Raw genomic sequence first — 18903 nt, forward strand, 5'->3', positions numbered from 1 at the left:
TCTGTGGAGTAAGCACCATTGCGATCTGCTTCTGCCAGAAAAAGAGAGAATGCTATTAAAATAATTTTTCATGCCCTGCACCCTCCATAGAATAAAGCACATGCTGCCACCATTATGTTAAAAAAATATTGTGGAGTACTTTAGTCCATGTGTGGTGGTTGTGCCCAGATATTACATCATTGTGGCAGGTGGGATGTCAGTCTTTCAAGAGATTTGTAAAATTGCTTCCCAGTCTTTAATCCTTGATCCACTATTCATCTTCTCACTTAATCTGTGATGAACAACCAAGAAATGTATTACACAAATAGCCTGTGGCTTTTCTTCTTGTTGTGGCATGCCTTCGCGATGGCCAAAAACAGGAAATAGTCTTCAACTTACCTTTTTCAAGAGGTCTGGAACACAGCACTAAAGGAAAAGCTAATGCATAAACTTGAGAATCCTGAGGACAGGGTCTGGATTGGACAAATTTCAAGATACACAGTACACCTTCATTACCTTTGCCTCTTAGGAAGAAAATAGCCTTAGCCCACCAAGACATACTTAGGGCTAAGTAGTCCGGATTAGATTTTATTGAAATTTACATGCATTGCTGAGCCTGATTATATTATAATATGTAGTGATTTTATATTATAACAAGTAACAACATTTTCTCCATTTATATTTTTATATACAAATGCAATAAAATTGAGATTAAAACATTAAGACATAAACACAGCCCTAAACCAGCATCCTTAGGGACAGCTCCTTTATTACATGGTTTGGGGGAGGGAAGATATCACCAACAGCCTCAGCTCCCCACCCCAAATTGCTGAGGACACTCAATCCAGTCGCTTCCCTTTTTTGACCCTTTCTGTTTCAAAGAGTTTGGCCAAGATTCCATCCTCCATTGCTTATGAGAAGCTTCAGAGATCTAGGGGAAGCACTGGGGTATGTCAGCCTTTCCTCTTAAGAGTCTGTGATGCGTTTTTTGATTGCCTCCATAAGTGGGGTGACGTAGCGCTGCATGGTCTGACTGAATGTCTCTATGCCCAGCTTGATCTTCTCCTGGGCCTGGTTGGCATAAGGCTCTAGGGACCTCTGATATTCGTGCAACTGGCGGTGAAGCTTCCGCGCGTAAGGGATCAGCTCAGGCCCCCTTTCTTCCACTTGCTGCTTCAGCTTCTCCTCCAGCTCCTGCATCTTGGGGACGACCATATTTCTCAGGACCTGCGTGTGCGGTCTCAACTTCTCCACGACTGGGCTGGCATAGGAAGTCACTAGGGATTCCAGCCCCTCATAGAGCTCTTCTGTGGCAGACCTTAATATGGCTAGGTTACAGCTGGCGCCCACCAGGGCATGCCCAGACAACTGAACTGCCGCGTGGTAGGCCTGTGTGATTTCGGGGGGCAGCTCAGCCTGCAGGTCCTGGATGAACTTGCGCAGTTTTGCAACATCATCACGAAACAAGATTCTGTGGGGGTACAGAAGGCATAGAGCGTTGTGAGCGGGATACAGAGCCAGTGTGGTAAAGTGTTTATAACAGGGGGCACGCGCCTTGGGCCTGTGTCTCCAGCACTGATCGCGTGGCAGGCCGCAGGAGCGCATGCCCATACGTGTGCACACATGCTATTTCCGGCGCACGTCCGGGTCGAAGGAGCACCAGAAATAGCTTGTGTGCATGTGCACGGGCCTCCTCCAACCTGGATGTGCATTGGAAATAATGCTTGCACATGCGCAAATAACGCGCATGCTCACAAGCTATTTCCAGTGCTCCTCCAACCCAGAAGTGGGCAGCTGCGCAGTGCCGGTAAGAGTGGGCGATGGAAGCGGGGGTCGCCGTGGGCCAGATAAGCGAGTCCCTTGGGCCTTATCTGTCCCGCAGGCCTTAGTTTGGGGACCCCTGGTTTAGAAGACTGGATTAGGATCGGGGTGTGTGTGTGTTGGACAAATCTGTCCCAGGGACCTTTCCCAGATGGATTCAAATTTCTCTTTGAAAGAAGGAGTTTATACCACAATCAGGCATAAGCTGGTCGACACAGGACTGTGGGCAACGACACCCCCCCCCCGCCCCCAGCTCATGCTGTAAAGAGGGGATTGCGCATTCCAGTTCTCATCACAGACAATTTATACCCTAAAACCCTTCGAATATCCCTATTGGTTAAGAAATTGCAGTTTACAGGCTTCCCTAAACGCCCATTTCATGCCTACTCCCAAATATGTCTCTAATATGTCCCCCCTCCTTTACATACATCCCACGTCCATCTGAATTATCAGTTTCGTCAACAGGGGTGTGTTTTCAAGTCACCCAGCCCTCATAAATCAGGAAGCTCTCAGGTTCAGCATAAACCAGGTATGTCCAAAGTCCGTTTTGGGGGCCTAATCTGGCCCGCCAGTTGGTTCAATCAGGCCCCTGTGGCAGTTCATTTCCTGAGGTAAAACCCTAAAAAAAGTCAACAACTTTGGTCGGCCCTCAAGCATGTTCGCTTCATCAAATCTGGCCCTCTTTGAAAAACGTTTGGGCACCCCTGGCATAGGCTACTGATCTACTTCTAATACATTCCTTACTTAATTGTACATTCTAGCAGAAAGAATCCTCTTAGGGAGGATTCTAGCTTGTCAAACATTTGCTTTGTCTCATTTGCAGTGTCTCCAGCAATGTAAAACATGCAGATAAACAGTTTTTTTGGGCTGTTTTTGAACTTCTTTGTTCACAGAATCCGGATTTAAGGCAGGCATGGTCCTCCTCACCATTCCTTCTCTAAGAATAAAACTCATTTTCATTCATTTATTTCACAAGGAGTCAGAACCCCAATCAGCCATGAAGCTCACTGGGTGACCTTGGGCCAGACAAGGACCTAATCTACCTCGCAAGGTTGTTGTGGGATTAAAGTTACACAAATGCATTGCAGAGGAAAGGTGGAATAATAAACAAACAAAGGAGGCAAACTTCCCTCACTGGGTGAGATATTCCAGAATTGGGGAGCCAGCCTTCATGTTACACGTTTACACACATTTCATAAATTCCTAGAATGAAAAAATTAACAAAGTAGAAGAGGAAGTAAGAGCGGGGGGGTGGGGTTGGGTAACCTTTTCAGCCCCAAAAGCTATATGCTTCATTCTGGACAAATTTTCTGGGACCACCTGTCATTGGTGGCCAGAGCCAGAGGCCAAAGATTGTGCCAACCACAATTGTAAAATTTCACTTTTGTGCAGTAGGCTACCATTTCTACACACACTCAGACTTCGCGGTCTATATCCCAGCAATGCAAACAAGAGGCATTAGCAGAGTAAAGGACACTTATTCCAGCCATGCAAAAGCTCTCCAACCAGGAGGAAGCGACGCAAAGCTGGTGAAGTGTATGGCCTGTGGGGAAAGGGTGTAACTGGGGCAGACACGTGACCTAGAGAGTGTACCCCAAGGGCCAGATAGAGAGATGTGGAGAGCCACAGTTAGCTCCCAAGCTTCACATCCTTGCAAAGGAAAATCTAGCAAAGAAGAAATCCTGCCAGCCTTCTCAAAGCTTCAGTCCATGAAGTCCCTAGTTAATGTCCCCAATCCCCTAAAATGGGGGAAAGGAGGCGGATCTGCTTACCTCAGTTCTTGTCCGAGCCTTGATCTTCTGACAAAGTTCAATTTATCCCACGCTTTCTCGCTGACCTTTCCCAGGAGTTTAGTGAACTCGTGCTTTAACTGCTCCAACTTGGAGACCCGTTTATCCGTTTGGGCAAAAGTTGGATGGCCTGGGGAAAGAAGCAGAACATCTGCATCACGTCTTGTTGCGCAGGAAGTAAGGTGGGGCAGCCGCGGTCCTGGTAAACTCTGGCGCGCGCTGGGCTATCCAAGATGTTGGCTGTTTGGCTGATTGCGGCCCTCGTGGTCCAAGGGGGTAGCTGCCCAGGCCCCTGTCCTGACGCGGTCGCCAAAATATTGCAAGGCAAATTTGCTGCCACAACTTGCACCATTAACTACTAGTGAGTTGGGTTGAAGAAAGTGTTAAGTTGGGGGTGAACATATCAGACGACACAGTGATTCTTCAAACAGCTCTTGTTTATTCCCAGAACAGAACTGAACTGAAGGTTTCAGCCAGTCTGCTTATATAGAGCTCCACTAGAACGAAACAGTAACCATTTTCGGTAACTATCCAATCACTGAACGTCACTTTCAATCCCTTATTTGCATATGTGGACCTGAGTGAAAACTATCTACAGTATCCCCCTGCTGGCCCAGGGTGAGAACTTCAGTACATAACAGAAAGAACCCCGAAAATTTATTTACTGCAGTAAAGAGTTCCAGCAGGATCGCTCTACAAAGGCTGAACCCCACCCAAACGCTCTGGGAGGGGGGTTCTTTATAGGTTTCTTACACAAAGCATTACAATTTCCTCCAATCATATGCATTCTCATTGCCTCATTCAAAGAAGCATACAAGCTGTTGTTAGCCAGAACTCATATGGTTCCTGCTGTGTGCTGCAGAATTCATACAGGAATCCAGGCCTGTGGGGATCTGCTCTTCTTAAGAGAAATTTAAGCTGAAAGGGTACTTCAGGTTACCAAGATAACTACTACCGAAGACGTCACGATTATTTCCCCACCAGCCATCCCCACACAGTTGTGCTGCCAAAGCACCAAAGGAAAAGGTTAGACCTACACAGGCCCAGGCTATTGACCCTAAAAAAAAACAACGTGATTTGCAGAATGGACTCTCCTTCAGCAAACCCAAATCTAGAATTTTGGAGCCTGGAGCAGCAAGAAGGAAATGGGCAATCCTGGCTTGATCATGAGGTGAGTTGGAGACCTAGCCTCAGGTGGTGAGTTTGGGGCCCAATTTATGCTGCGGATTAAACCACTGTGCCGCTTGGGCTTGCCGATCGAAAGGTCGGCGGTTCGAATCCCTGCGACGGGCTGAGCTCCCGTTGTTCAGTCCCCGCTCCTGCCAACGTAGCAGTTCGAAAGCACGTCAAAGTGCAAGTAGATAAATAGGTACCGCTCTGGTGGGAAGGTAAATGGCGTTTCCGTGCGCTGCTTTGGTTTCACCAGAAGCGGCTTAGTCATGCTGGCCACATGACCCAGAAAAACTGTCTGCGGAAGCGGACAAACGCCGGCTCCCTCGGCCAGTAAAGCAAGACGAGCGTCGCAACCCCAGAGTCGTTCGTGAATGGACTTAATTGTCAGGGGTTCCTTTACCCTTTACCTTTACCTAATTTGAGAAAACATAATTAAAATATTGTGCCTGCCTCTCCTCAGTCCCCCCCCCCCCCCGCTAATACTTTGCGGGGTTGTTGCTGTTGTTAACCCCACCTTCTTTCCAGTGCCATGGCCCTGATGCAGTTCACCAAACCCCCCTCTCAGTTCCTTTTTAGCCTTCTATAAAAAGTCAGAACTTATGGATCTCCTGTATTATTTGTTGCTTGATGCTGAGAAGTGGATCTTTGTATCTCTCTTGGTGGACGTTTCAGATTTTGAACACACACCACACTCCTGCGTTTTTAAACATCTATATATGCAGACTTAGACCAGCAGCTTAATGTATTGTTATGTGGTACATGAGACAAAGCTGTTGACAACCGTAAATAGTATTTATTTTAATCAGCTTGTGGGTTCTGCTTCTGATGCAATGTTGTGGTGTTACAAAGCTGACATTGTTTCCTCATTTTGTTATACAGTGGTACCTCGGGTTAAGTACTTAATTCGTTTCGGAGGTCTGTATCTAACCTGAAACTGTTCTTAACCTGAAGCACCACTTTAGCTAATGGTGCCTCCTGCTGCCGCCGCACCACCGGAGCCCGATTTCTATTCTTATCCTGAAGCAAAGTTCTTAACCCGAAGCACTATTTCTAGGTTAGTGGAGTGTGTAACCTGAAGTGTATGTAACCCGAGGTACCACTATATTGGTGCCTCTGCCTCCCTTCCAGGAACTCTGAGTTGCGTAAGTGAGTTGCTCTCAAGACCAAACGACACATTACAAGGGATATGCTTGAAAACAGCATAACTTTATTCTGTACCTTGGTCCAGATCAGATTGGATCTGTATCTCCAGTCCTAAGGTTAAAAGAAGATTTCAGCACATTTCATATGTTCATTTGAACACAGGTACATGAGGAAGTGAGATCATAATGGCTGGCTTGCTTACGCTGTAGGTGTTTGAACCCTTTGCACGTGAAAAAGATATCTAATAATGAAAAGTGGAAATACATCACTGTGGCTTCTACTGGGTATGGTGCTGGCATGAGTCTGGAGATTATGTCTTTATTTGCCCATGCTATAAAGGTAAAGGGACCCCTGACTGTTAAGTCCAGTCGCGGACGACTCTGGGGTTGCGCACTCATCTCGCTCTATGGGCCGAGGGAACCGGTGTTTGTCCACAGACAGCTTCCGGGTCATGTGGCCAGCATGACTAAGCCGCTTCTGGCGAACCAGAGCAGCGCACGGAAACTCCGTTTACCTTCCCGCCAGAGCGGTACCTATTTATCTACTTGCACTTTGACGTGTTTTCAAACTGCTAGGTGGGCAGGAGCAGGGACCGAGCAACGGGAGCTCACCCCGTCGCGGGGATTCAAACTGCCGACCTTCTGATCGGCAAGCCCTAGGCTCTGTGGTTTAGACCACAGCGCCACTCGCCCATGCTATAGTGGGTAATATTTTGGACTTCAAACCCTTCTCTCAGCTATGAAGTTCATGGAATGGTCTTAACCAGGTCACAGTTTCTCAGCCTAACGTACCTTATTGGAAAGATAAAATGAAATAATCCTATAAAGGCTTATTTGCTGTTCTCCTGGTTGCCTTTGAGTAAGGGGATCCAAACTGATAACCGACTCAAGCTTTCTGAAGCTTACTCCATAGTCCTATCTCATTGGTTTTTCTGTATATTGTTTGTTTGTGGCAGGTTTCAGAGTTGGACCATGTTCTTCAGAGAGCATGTGCAACCCAAAAGCCTGATGCTTCTGCCAATATTACTGATCCGAGAAGAGATAGGTAACCTCTGGACCAATTTGGAACGTGCCCAAAGTCTTAGAAGAACCAACCAGGCAACTTTGGGCTAAGCAAAATTGTTCCAAAACATGACACAACTCCTTTTAGCTCTTCCAAATCATATTACCTCCATGTTCCAAGTCCGTGAGAAAGCAGGGAGCTCACCCACTCAAAAATAAAGAGACTTCAGAGTTTCCCTCTAGACTGAGGTAACCACCCACTCACCTGTGAAGAGGTACAAGATCAGTGTGATGACAATTAACTTCATAGTGGCTCAGCGGAGGGTCCTGAGTCTCCTCTTGCTAGGGTGAAGGCAGGGGCTCACTATTTGAGCAGGGGGTGCTCTGAGGGGAATAAATTATTGCTTCCATCCTCGGTTTCTGTAATTCATTAACACAGGGCGCTGGGTGAGTTTCCTGTTCCATCACCTCGAGTCATTGCCCCCACGTCCAATTGGCACGAAAAGGAAGAGATAACGTTTGAAAGGGACAGCATTTTGCTAAAACAAAATGAAGGAATTTAAAAACCACACGCAAACTTTGGAAGGGTTCTGTGAGATCAGACCAAAGGCCCGTCTGATCTTGTAACTCATAGGGCCGACTGATGGGAATTGGAAAGAAGATCTATTAATTATAGTTCCTCCTCTATAGGCCCATGTGTGTGGAACAATGAGCAAAGGAATATGGCTGCAAGCCTGTATTCAAAGCCTGGAGCTTAGCAGACTCCCTGGGCCCCTAGCAGAATTTAATTCTCATCATCAGGCAGTTTCGTGAGGCATAGGAATAGGTTAGCCAGCCTTTCTTCATCCTGTGTCAGGTTCCTTCTACCCCCTCTGCATGAATAGACCACACACTGAAGTATGTTTAAAAATGATTTACTTGCAGATTTAAGGTCTCATAGAAATTGTACAGCTGGAAGGGACCACGGGGGTCATCTAGTCCAATCCCGCCTGCAATGCAGGAATCTCAATCATGCATTGTCCTATGAGCAATACTAGAAAATGCCGTCAAAAATATTATTGGGTAGAAATACAGCAATGTAGTTTCTGACATGTGTCTGAAGTTGGGAGCTTATAGTGAGGAATGTCCTCCCTCCGTGGCTGACATTGCGAAGGGGAGAATGAGGAAAGGAGAAGGAATACATCACTTCCTCCCTCACTTCCTCCCTACCCAACTGAGCCTACTCCAGCAATTCAAACTCTGTGGTCCTTAACCCCTTCATATACCAACTAGCAAGCATGCAGTTATGTTTTGACTGTAAAACTTTCCACACCAGCTAGGTGCATATTTACTTTATTTATTATTACATTTATATTACACCTTTCCTGCATGGAGCTCAAGGTGGCACAACTGGTTTTCCTGCTAAACCCATATTGTTCTCACAGCAATGCCCCTGTGAGATAGGCTAAGCTAAGAGGCTGTGTCTGGTTCAAGGTCACCCAGTGAACTGCTGGAGTGCGGATCAGAATCCTAGTCTGCCAGGTACTAGTCCAACACACTAACCACTAGGCCACACCGTCTCTCATTCAGTGTTGCATCAGGACTATCCACAGACAGCATCCCTGAACCTCCACAGACCCCTGCTTTATCCCTGCCTCGATATTGTTTAAAGGGTTTCTTTCTACCCTGCTTTTGGGAAAGTTTGGAGTGACTTTTATGAGTCAGGACCCTGTCACCCCCAAACAAAGCAGGCTCAAAGCTTCTCAAAGCTTTTCAAAATCATTTTCTCAGCAGCTAAGCATCAGAAACATTCCGCTTTGCTGTAACAAAAGGTAGAGAACAGTCCATTGTTTCTCAGGCCTTTCTCATGCCTTCTGGCCTTGCTAAAGAACCACATTGCAACTTACTTTCTGTCCAGGAACCATGCCAGAACAAGAGATTGAAACATATCTGAACACACTGAAACCCCTTTCCTGGGAAGGGTGCCAAGAGTCCACAATAGTCCCAAGACTATTCTGTTCATGCTCAGAGGAACTCATGGGCAGGACTCCTGAGGGAGGAGAAAGGGGGAGGGAACTGGAAAGGGGTATATATGCTTGTGCACATGATTGTGAACTCGTGCATGCTTTTGTGGACTATCACACGTGCTCCTTCTACCAGTTCATGGATGGTAGAAATAAAAGCCTTTTCTCCGAAACTATTCCTTGAGTGTCTGTTGACTCCCACTTCCCTTTCCCAGGCGCAATATTTTTCCCACCCGAGGGCAAAGCCTCGTTGTACTACGTGGCATGGTTGGATACAAAGGGGTATCTATCCACCTTTTTGCATGCCATGCACAGTTGTATAAACCTCTGTCATCTAATCTCTTTCTTGCCTTTCCTCTCAACTAAGTTAGGGGGTGCTGTGGGTTAAACCACTGTGCTGCTTGGGCTTGCTGATTGAAAGGTCGTGGTTCGAATCCCCGCAACGGGGTGAGCTCCCATTGCTCGGTCCCTGCTCCTACCAACCTAGCAGTTCGAAAGCACCTAGGTAGCACTCCGACGGGAAGGTAAACGGCATTTCCGTGCACTGCTCTGGTTCACCAGAAGCGGCTTAGTCATGCTGGCTACATGACCCGGAAGCTGTACGCCAGCTCCCTCGACCAATAAAGCGAGATGAGCGCTGCAACCCCAGAGTCGGTCACGACTGGACCTAATGGTCAGGGGTACCTTTACCTTTACCTTTAAGTAGTCCCAAATGCTGGAACCTTCCCCCATAGTGGAGTTGCGCCACCCCCTTGATAATTTTGGTTGCCCTTTTCAGAAACTTTGTGAGGTGACGCAACCAAAACTGTACACCGTATTCCAAACGTGGTCGCAGCATAGATTTGTATAATGTCATTGTGGTAACTGATGTTTCATTTCCAATTCCTTTCCTAAAGAGCCTGCAATTGGCCTTTTCCATGGCTGCCACACCCCTGGGTCAACATATTCATCAAGAGTTCCACCACAATTTCAAGGCCTTGTTCTGTCAGTTAGTTTATATCATCTAATGTTAAAATACCCTCTCCATCATCCTGATATTCTTAGGTAACATCTATTCTGATTCTATGGCTGGAACTTACTCGGATCATTCCAAATGAAGCAAACTCTCTTTCAAGAGAAAGTCATTTGTTAACATACCACACTGGGATAGGGAATCTATAGACATATGGGAATTTACTACGTATACCACCCTGAGGTCGTTGACACTGTGTCCCAAACCCCTGGGGGAGATAGGAAGAAACCAAGCTATGTTTTGCATCATTGATAGACCCTGTTTTATCTCCATAGGGAGATTGTTTGGGGGGGTGTCTCTCAGTTTCTTGATCTGTTGGAAGATTGTAGCGGCCAGGATCTTTTAGGGAAGAAAGAACAAAAAAACATAGAAATGGTCTCAGCTCAGTATACCTGAAGGAGCGTCTCCACCTCCATCCTTCTGCCCGGACACTGAGGTCCAGCTCCGAGGGCCTTCTGGAGGTTCCCTCACTGCGAGAAGTGAGGCCACAGGGAACCAGGCAGAGGGCCTTCTTGGTGGTGGCGCCCTCCCTGTGGAACGCCCTCCCATCAGATGTCAAGGAAATAAACAACTACCTGACTTTTAGAAGACAACTGAAGGCAGCCCTGTTTAGGGAAGTTTTAAATATTTGATGTTTTATTCTGTTTTTAATCTGTTGGGAGCTGCCCAGAGTGGCTGGAAAAACCCAGCGAGATGGGCAAGGTCTAAATAAGAAATAATTATTATTATTGTAATGTATCGCCTGGCATTCAGCCAAAGATTGCTGCCAGAGAAGGTTACCAATCAATAAAAGCAAGACAGTCCCTGTCCTTGGACACAAATTTCTTTTTTAAAAAAGACATAGCAGAGAAATAAAATGGCTTGGGATGAAGGAGGAAATAAGCCCTGCTGCTGGAATGTAATGGTGCCTGGCAGGCTTCACCCTGTGCCGATTTAAGCCTTAATAATAATAATAATAATAATAATAATATCTTTATTATCATTGCCCCCTCTCAGGGACAACGAAATTACTTAAGCTTTCTTCCTGGCTTTTAGCAGAGTATTGCAGCAGCAGAAAAGATGCCTTGTGTGTGGTTGATAAATTCTCCTCACACCTGCATCCCTTCCTTCATCTGCTACAGCAGGATGCAATTGGTGTTGCCCATTGATAGTTGGCAGGAGCTGGGACTGAACAACGGGAGCTCACCCAGTTGCGGGGATTCGAACCGCCGACCTTCTGATCGGCAAGTCCTAGGCTCTGTGGTTTAACCCACAGCGCCACCCGCGTCTCCTGCCAACCTAGCAGTTCGAAAGCACAAAGTGCAAGTAGATAAATAGGTACCGCTCCAGTGGGAAGGTAAACAGTGTTTCCATGTGCTGCTCTGGTTCGCCAGAAGTGGCTTAGTCATGCTGGCCACATGACCCAGAAGCTGTCTGCGGACAAACGCCGGCTCCCTCGGCCAGTAAAGTGAGATGAGTGCTGCAACCCCAGAGTCGGTCACGACTGGACCTATTGGTCAGGGGTCCCTTTACCTTTACCTACTGATAGTTGGTGTGTGGGGTGTGTGTGTGTGTAAACCTGCACTGCCTCAAGAGAATGGAGGGGAAGAGGAAAGGTGTGCTCTCCCCGCCTCCCTTGCCTGAGTCCTAAGGCCTCTCCAAAGGTGCTATTTCGAGGGAGCCCTCTATTCACTTGGGCCGATGAAGGCTTCCTCTGAAACTCAAGGAGCAGCTTCAAAGTAGGGAAAGGGACTCCTCCTCATTTCCACCCTGCGGGCCAAGGAAGTTGAAATCCCCCCACGCAACTGTTATGTTAGAAGACACCTGAAGGCAGCCCTGTTTAGGGAAGCTTTTAATGTTTGATTCATTACTGTAGTTTAATATTTTGTTGGAAGCTGCCCAGAGTGGCTGGGGTAGCCCAGCCAGATGGGCGGGGTATAAATAATAAATTATTATTATTATATATTATGTGCACAACATAACCCACGTGTTGGCGTACAGGTGTATTGAGAGCGCTTCACTTTTGCTCGTGTGAAGAAGATGTATTTCCAACAGCCAACAGAAGGAGGAGGGTGAAAGAGAAACAGGCCACGCATCGAACAGAGGTTGTTAGGAACGTCTCCTTTATTATCCCGTCTGGAGAGAAGACTTGCACACCTGCCCTACCTCCCAGCCAAGGTCATGAAGACACAAAAACCAATGTAAGCTTTTTCCTTCTGATCTCTCTTTAGATGCTGGGGGGGAGATTCCTTCCTCGTATACATGTGGGAGAAATAATCATGGATTTGGGGAAAACACTGGGGCTCTAGCCCACGCCCTAAAGTCCTGTTTGTACTTTTGGCGCAACTTCACAAGGGGACCAACATACGGCTTCAGTAAGTGCTTGTGGATTGTCTCTGCTCCTTTTCTGATCAGCTCCTGGGTGTGGTCAAGATAGGGCTGAAGGGTTGCCTGCAATTCTTGCAGCTTCTTAATGTGTGGATCCAGCTGGGCTCTCAAAGCTTGCACTTGCTCCGGCAGCTTCTCATCTATCTCACGGTTGATCTCCTGAGCTCTGGCGACGACAGCACTGCGCAAGGTGGCTGCGTACGGGCTCACCCTCTCCAGGACGGGATCCACGTAACCCGCCAGGGCAGATTGCAATGCTTTGCCAAGCTCTTCTAAGTTATGCCTTCTATGTCTCTGCAGGTCAAACAGGGCAGTGATAGCCTTTTCCGCAACCTGGTATGGCACCCCCAAAACCAGATCCAAAGCTTCCATGACCTCATTAGGTAACTCTTTCTCCAGGCTATTCAAGCGCCTGCTGATATTCATATAGGCATACTCAATAGATTTCCTGTAGGGGAAAAAAAGAACAGAGAATTGAAAAGCTTTAAGAAGGAAAAAGGAGGGTGTGGGAACGTCCAAACACCTGTTTGTCCCACTGCTGTTTACCCCTGAACTGGTACAAGTGTCAATAGTTTTTCTGTGGATTGATGTTTGTTCTGATTTAGCGGTAAACAGTGCCATATCTACATATAAGCTAAACAAGCTGCAGCTTAGGGCCCCCCTCACTTGGGGGCCTCCCAAAAAATTAAAGGGAAAATAAATTGAATGTACATTTCCAAAATATAAGATAAAAATAAAATAAATTAAAACCTACATACAGCAACAGTGTTTTGTGTTCTGTACGGACCTATTAGTTCTATAAATTACTATATAGCATACAGTGGATGCTCGGGTTGCGAACATGATCCGTGCGGGATGCACGTTCGCAACCCACAATGGCGTGTCTGTGCACGCGCGGGTTGCGATTCGGCGCTTCTGCACATGTGCGACCGCCGAAACCCGGAAGTAACCCGTTCCGGTACTTCTGGGTTTCGACGGTCCATAACCCAAAGAAACACAACCTGAAGCATCTGTAATCCGAGGTATGACTGTATATTCATCACAAAAAACTGCGAAAATTTGTTGTTGATAATTTGTTGTGGACATATAAGGGGCTCCATTACCTTCAGTAGCTATGGGCCTCATCAAACCTAAATCTGGCCCTGGGTGGGAAAAACGAAAACCTGCTTGGACCTGCATAGTCACAGTAGGCAGGCCTCTCTCACTGAGTGGGGAGGTCCTGGATTTAAGGGGCAGCCTTCCTTCCTTTTCAGGTGGGGCAGTCCCACATGGCTTTGCCTGCACCTGTTTCACCTTACTTTAAGTGGGGAGAGATCCTTCCTGGGAGGGTTCACTTGATCTGCCCATCTGCCGAAGGGGAGGCACCATCCTGAGTCGAAGTTCAAACACCCAGGATTTTAAGACTCTGTTCTGAGGAGGATTCCAAAGTTGGCACCTCCCTGTCTGATGCCTGAGGGGCTTCATGTAGCAGTGTGTGTCACCTGTTATACCCTCAGCCCTGCCACACATGCTGCCCACAGTGGGAGGGGAAGGTACAGGGACCCAGGGACCCAGGGGCTGGCCAAGCCATGGGGTGAAGTGGTGGCAGTGGGTCTGGCTCAGAATCCAGTAGTTCAGCTCCCATACCTTCCCCAACCCCAGAATGTTATGCCGGTAATGACTTCCATCCATCTATTCTCTAGAAATAACATCTCCTCTTTTCTACATGGGAAGAAAGCAGTACAGAGCAGAAACGAGACTAATTTGCTTACAGAATCTCCCGGCCCTCCTCTCCTCTTTCAACGGTGGTGACTTTCCTAGACAATGTTTCGATGAATTTCTCGGCATCTTCTCTTCCCTGTTGGATTAGCTTCTCCAGCTTGGAATCCGGCTCGTCTCGGAGAACAGAAGCCCAAGTCCCTAGAAGTCCCCAAAAATAATAATTCTGCATTGCACCGTCCACTGCAGGAAGCACCAAGCCTGTTTGGTACACCAAGCTGCAACTCAAAGCTTCACATATAGAATCCTTTCTTTAATGTTTGAGGCTCTAAATTAGAAGGTCTTTGTTAGGGCTGGTGCCTCAACCCCCTCAAGAAAGGTAGAAACAAAATAGTTTATGTCAGTGTTTCCCAACCTTTTTCTGACCTTGTTTTCTTCCTGTGGCACCCCCCCCCACATGGATGTAGCCCAAGGGGGCAGCTGCCCCCCCAATAAGTAAAAATCAATGCAAATCTGATGCTCCACCCCCCCCCCCAAATCCTGGCTATGCCCATGCCCCCTCTTGTCTCCTGCTGAAAAAGTAGCTATTTAAATGTTTTGTTTTTCAATACAACATGTTTCATTTATAATTTTAATAATTTTTAGAAAATTACATAAAATGATAGGAAGATAATAAAATATTGTTGAAGCAGAAAAACATAGAATCATGGAGCTGGAAGGGACCCCAAGGGTATTCTGTCTATTGAAAACCCCTGTAGGAAACTCAGCTAAAACATGACTTTGTCCTGGGACAGATGGCCACGCAACCTCCGCTTAGAAACCTCGAAGGAAGGAGAGTCCAGAACCTCCTGAGGGAGATCCATCTTCCATGCATTATAAAAAGCAAACAACACTTATGTGACAACGCTTCTGTTCTCCCCCCAGCTATTAGGTGGGAGCAGAACACCAGTTGTTTGACACAGAGGGGGAAACTACAGATATTGGGCAAAAGGTGCACAGGGAGTTCTGTATATATGGGAGAATTTTAAAAAGCAAGTGGTTCTCACTGACCTGCTGCAAAAAGATCTTGTTATCTGGAGTAGCCCTGGCTGCCTAGATAAAACACTATAGCCCCACACACCTTTACCTGGGAGTACGGCCCACTGAACTCAGTGGATCTTTCTTCCAAGTAGAGACTTAGTTATTTTCTAGGTGCAAACCAGCAGACTTAGTTATGCACCTTGCAGAGTCAGGCCCAGGCTGCCACCGGGCCTAGCACTGGCAGCAGCATCCAGCACGCCCAGCCTTACCTGTTGCCACCCCACCACTGCACTTACCTGACCTGGGGGGTTCTGGATCCTGGGCTCTACTGGTCCCGCCTGAAGCAAACCAGGACTGCTCCAAGAAAACACACGTGGCAAAAAGGAGCGCTAGGCCCTGGTGGGTCCCCCTTACTCGCTTGTGATTGGCGAGGCAGATAGACATCCAATCAGGGATTTTAAAAAAAAAATTGTTTCCCTTCACTTCTCACTTCCCTCTAGCCTTATTTACACCAATTTCACCTGTGCCCCCCACCCCCCGGAACATAGCTGTCAACTTTTCCCGTTTCTTACGAGGAATCCTATTTGGAATAAGGGAATTTCTCTTAAACAAAGGGAAACGTTGACAGCTATTCCTAGGAATATCCTGGGGGGCCCCACGGGCCATATGGTCGCTGCTTGGGAAACACTGGTTTATGTTATTTCTCAGTCAGGTCCCTTATTTTATGTGGGGAATGGTGTAATTACAGATGCTGTCTGTGCAGTGGCTTAGTGTGGGGGGTGCAGGGGGGGCCGGCCGCACCGGGCGCAACATCTGGGAGTTAGGGTTAGGGGGCGCAAATCCACGGGTTAGGGGGCGCAAATTACTTGCCTTGCCCCGGGTGCTGACAACCCACCCTACGCCACTGTGTCTGTGCGGGAGCTGAGGCTGAAATATGGTCTAGTATTGTTACCAGGGAAAGGAGCAGACACTCCAGGCACAGGTAGTTTCAGGTGTGGCACAAAACACCTGGGGCTTGTGCCTCTGGGCTACTCGCTAACAACACTCCCTGTGGAATAATCACTTTCTAGATCTACGGAGTAGCTTCCCACCCAGGGCCAGAATTAGGTTTGGTGAGGCCCTCAGCTACTGAAGGCAATGGGGCCCTTTATATGTCCAGCTGTCCTTTGTGAACAACAAATTGTCACATTTTTTGTGTTGAATATGTGCTATATGGTAATTTATGGACCTAATAGGTCCATACACAACACAAAACAATGTTGCTGTATGTAGGTTTTATTTTATTTCTTTTTTTATCTTATATTTGGAAATATACATCCAGTTTTTTCCCCTTTAAATTTTTTTGGGGGCCCCCAAGAGAATGGGGCCCTAAGCTATAGCTTGTTTAGCTTATACGTAAATCCGGCACTGTTCCCAACACTGGATTATGACTCTCTCTCTAAAATGGGGACATGAGGTTTCTAAAACACAAGGTCTGTGGTCCTAGCCGCGTGTCAGAGAACCTAAATAGGATCCCAGCCAGTTCTTACATAGTTTTGTTCTTCTGGAAATAGTACAGACTGAAGGGGTATTTACAGTTTCCCTATAGATCACCCCCCCCCCAGCTTGGCCTGCTAGCACATCCTCAGGAAATAGACCCCACAAAGCACACAACCCCACACACAACTTGGTCTGTCAGCAAAGGAGAGAAATCATCCTTATCCTGTCGTTGGCTATTGACCCTCCAACAGTGATTTGCAGAACGGACTTTGCTCCCACAAAGCCACGTCTAGGACATTTGAAATGTGAGACACCAAGAAGGTGGACAGGACAGGATTTTATCATATGATCTGAAGGCCCTTCCTATATTGGGGCACAACTGAGGGGCAGTAGCAGCAGGCCCAATGCCAACCAACATGTATGCGCCCTTCCAGCCTTAACTACTTGCAGTGGTTATTTGCAGTAAGAGCTTCCTTGTCATGGCACTCTGCATGCATGTTTTCCCCAAGTGATTCCTCTAAGTGGCAGCACCCTAGAAAATCTTTGGAGCTCTTCCTACACTGTGAGCACAGTAGGGCGAACATATGTCCTACTTCACAGAGAATACCTGAATGGCTGTGTGGTCCAGGTTCAGTTGAAAGAACCCTGAGAAGGGAGAGAGCTTCAGGGCTCTTGGCTTTGCCCATCAATGCTTAGCAGCTGGACTGAGAAGACAACCGCACAGCTCACCGGACTGCAGACAGTTCCGGCAGCTTCTGTTGTCATCTTTGTCAAAGGGAACCCTTAGGCAGGGGCAGGTTAGCAGAGGGAGGGGAAGTCATAATGAGTGCTTTAAGCCTTGGCTGATCAGACTAAAGACCCATTTTGCCCAGTCCGTTCTTTGTCTCCCAGCCACTGAACGTGGAGCTTCAGTTTAGCTAATATTAGTATTATAATAATACGAATACGAATACTAATACTAATACTAATACTAATACTAATACTAATACTAATACTACTAATAATATATTATTTATACCCCGACCATCTGGCTGAGTTTCCCCAGCCACTCTGGGCAGCTTCCAATTGAGTGTTAAAAACAATACAGCATTAAATATTAAAAACTTCCCTAAACAGGGCTGCCTTCAGATGTCTTTTAAAGATAAGGTAGTTGCTTATTTCCTTCACATCTGAAGGGAGGGCATTCCACGGGGCGGGCGCCATTACCGAGAAGGCCCTCTGCCTGGTTCCCTGTAACCTCACTTCTCGAAATGAGGGAACTGCCAGAAGGCCCTTGGCGTTGGATCTCAGTGTCCAACAGATATCTATCTTGCTAAATTTACACCCCAAAAGGTGGAACGCAAGGCAGCTGCTAGCCTGATGTTGACCTTCCACTCACCCGTCAGGATGGCCAAGGCCAGTGTGAGGACGAAGAACTTCATGGTGCTTTGGCGGAGGGTCCTGAGAACCTGCTGGGATGAAGGTTGGGGCTGTCTCTGAGTCCGGGGAGCCACGAGCGAGGCTACTTATTCCTCCCAACCTCCTCCTCCTCCTCCCTTGCCTCCTGGGTCACTCATTAACATTGAGGGGCTATTGGAGGGCAGGTGCCTTTGAGGGGGAACCTTCCCTTGTTATCTCCCATGGTCATTGCAAGAGTACAGAGAGGACTAACTTTAAAAAAATTCTGATTTAACCAAAGAAGGCAACACAGGATATCCAAACAGATTGAGCAACCATCTCAAAACATTTAAAATGTGTATCCAACAAAGGGGAATGCTGGACAGCTCATAGCCTGATGTTGACCTTCCATGTACTTGTCAGGCCAGTGTGAGAAGAAGGAACCATATGGTGGTTCAGAAGGCAGGGGCTGTCTCTGAGCCAGGGAAGAATGGATCTGGTCCATCCACGTCTACCCCTTATTCCATTGTCATTTATTAACACAGAAGGGCACTGAGGATCAAATGCCTCTCAGTGTGGCACAGTTTCTCTTGCCATCTCCTGTGGTCCTTGCCCCAGTGTCTAAATCCATGGCACAAAGCAGAGGGGGCAGTGATTGGTGGTAACTAAATTCCATCAAAGCAAGAGTGTTAAAATGCACACACAAATACCCTGAGGCCTCGTGGAAGGCAGTGTTCATAGATACCTGTTTGGGACAGCCTTTATCTGCCAGGTCTCTTTGGAGAAAAGAGCCCCGAAGATGGAGGCTTTATGACGGAAAAGTTTCAGCTGGACAGCTCATAGCCTGATGTTGACCTTCCATGTGCTTGTCAGGCCAGTGTGAGAAGAAGGAACTATATGGTGATTCAGAAGGCAGGGTCTGTCTCTGAGCAAGGGAAGAATGGATCTGTTCCCTCCACGTCCACCCCTCATTCTGGGCACCACACCTATCAGAGTTTGTCAGGGACATCTCCTTTATTATACCATTTGGGGAAAGAGTT

General features: G+C 47.2%; 2 protein-coding genes across 2 annotated transcripts; both read right to left on the bottom strand.

Moving 5' to 3' along the window:
- Nucleotides 1–543: 543 nt before the first annotated feature.
- On the bottom strand, nt 544–7326 carry LOC310851678 (uncharacterized protein). The gene is made up of 3 exons (XM_083754308.1): nt 7173–7326; nt 3573–3720; nt 544–1450 (listed from the first exon to the last, which is right to left on the bottom strand). The coding sequence occupies exons 1-3, from the start codon at nt 7213–7215 to the stop codon at nt 946–948; spliced, it is 696 nt and encodes a 231-aa protein (XP_083610434.1). The 5' UTR covers nt 7216–7326; the 3' UTR covers nt 544–945.
- A 4681-nt stretch (nt 7327–12007) lies between these two features.
- On the bottom strand, nt 12008–18016 carry LOC310851652 (uncharacterized protein). The gene is made up of 3 exons (XM_083754262.1): nt 17865–18016; nt 14041–14188; nt 12008–12737 (listed from the first exon to the last, which is right to left on the bottom strand). The coding sequence occupies exons 1-3, from the start codon at nt 17905–17907 to the stop codon at nt 12179–12181; spliced, it is 750 nt and encodes a 249-aa protein (XP_083610388.1). The 5' UTR covers nt 17908–18016; the 3' UTR covers nt 12008–12178.
- Nucleotides 18017–18903: the final 887 nt, after the last annotated feature.

Source organism: Podarcis gaigeae (genome assembly GCF_964106915.1).
Source record: "Podarcis gaigeae genome assembly, chromosome: 8".
NCBI classification, from domain to species: Eukaryota; Metazoa; Chordata; class Lepidosauria; order Squamata; family Lacertidae; genus Podarcis; species Podarcis gaigeae.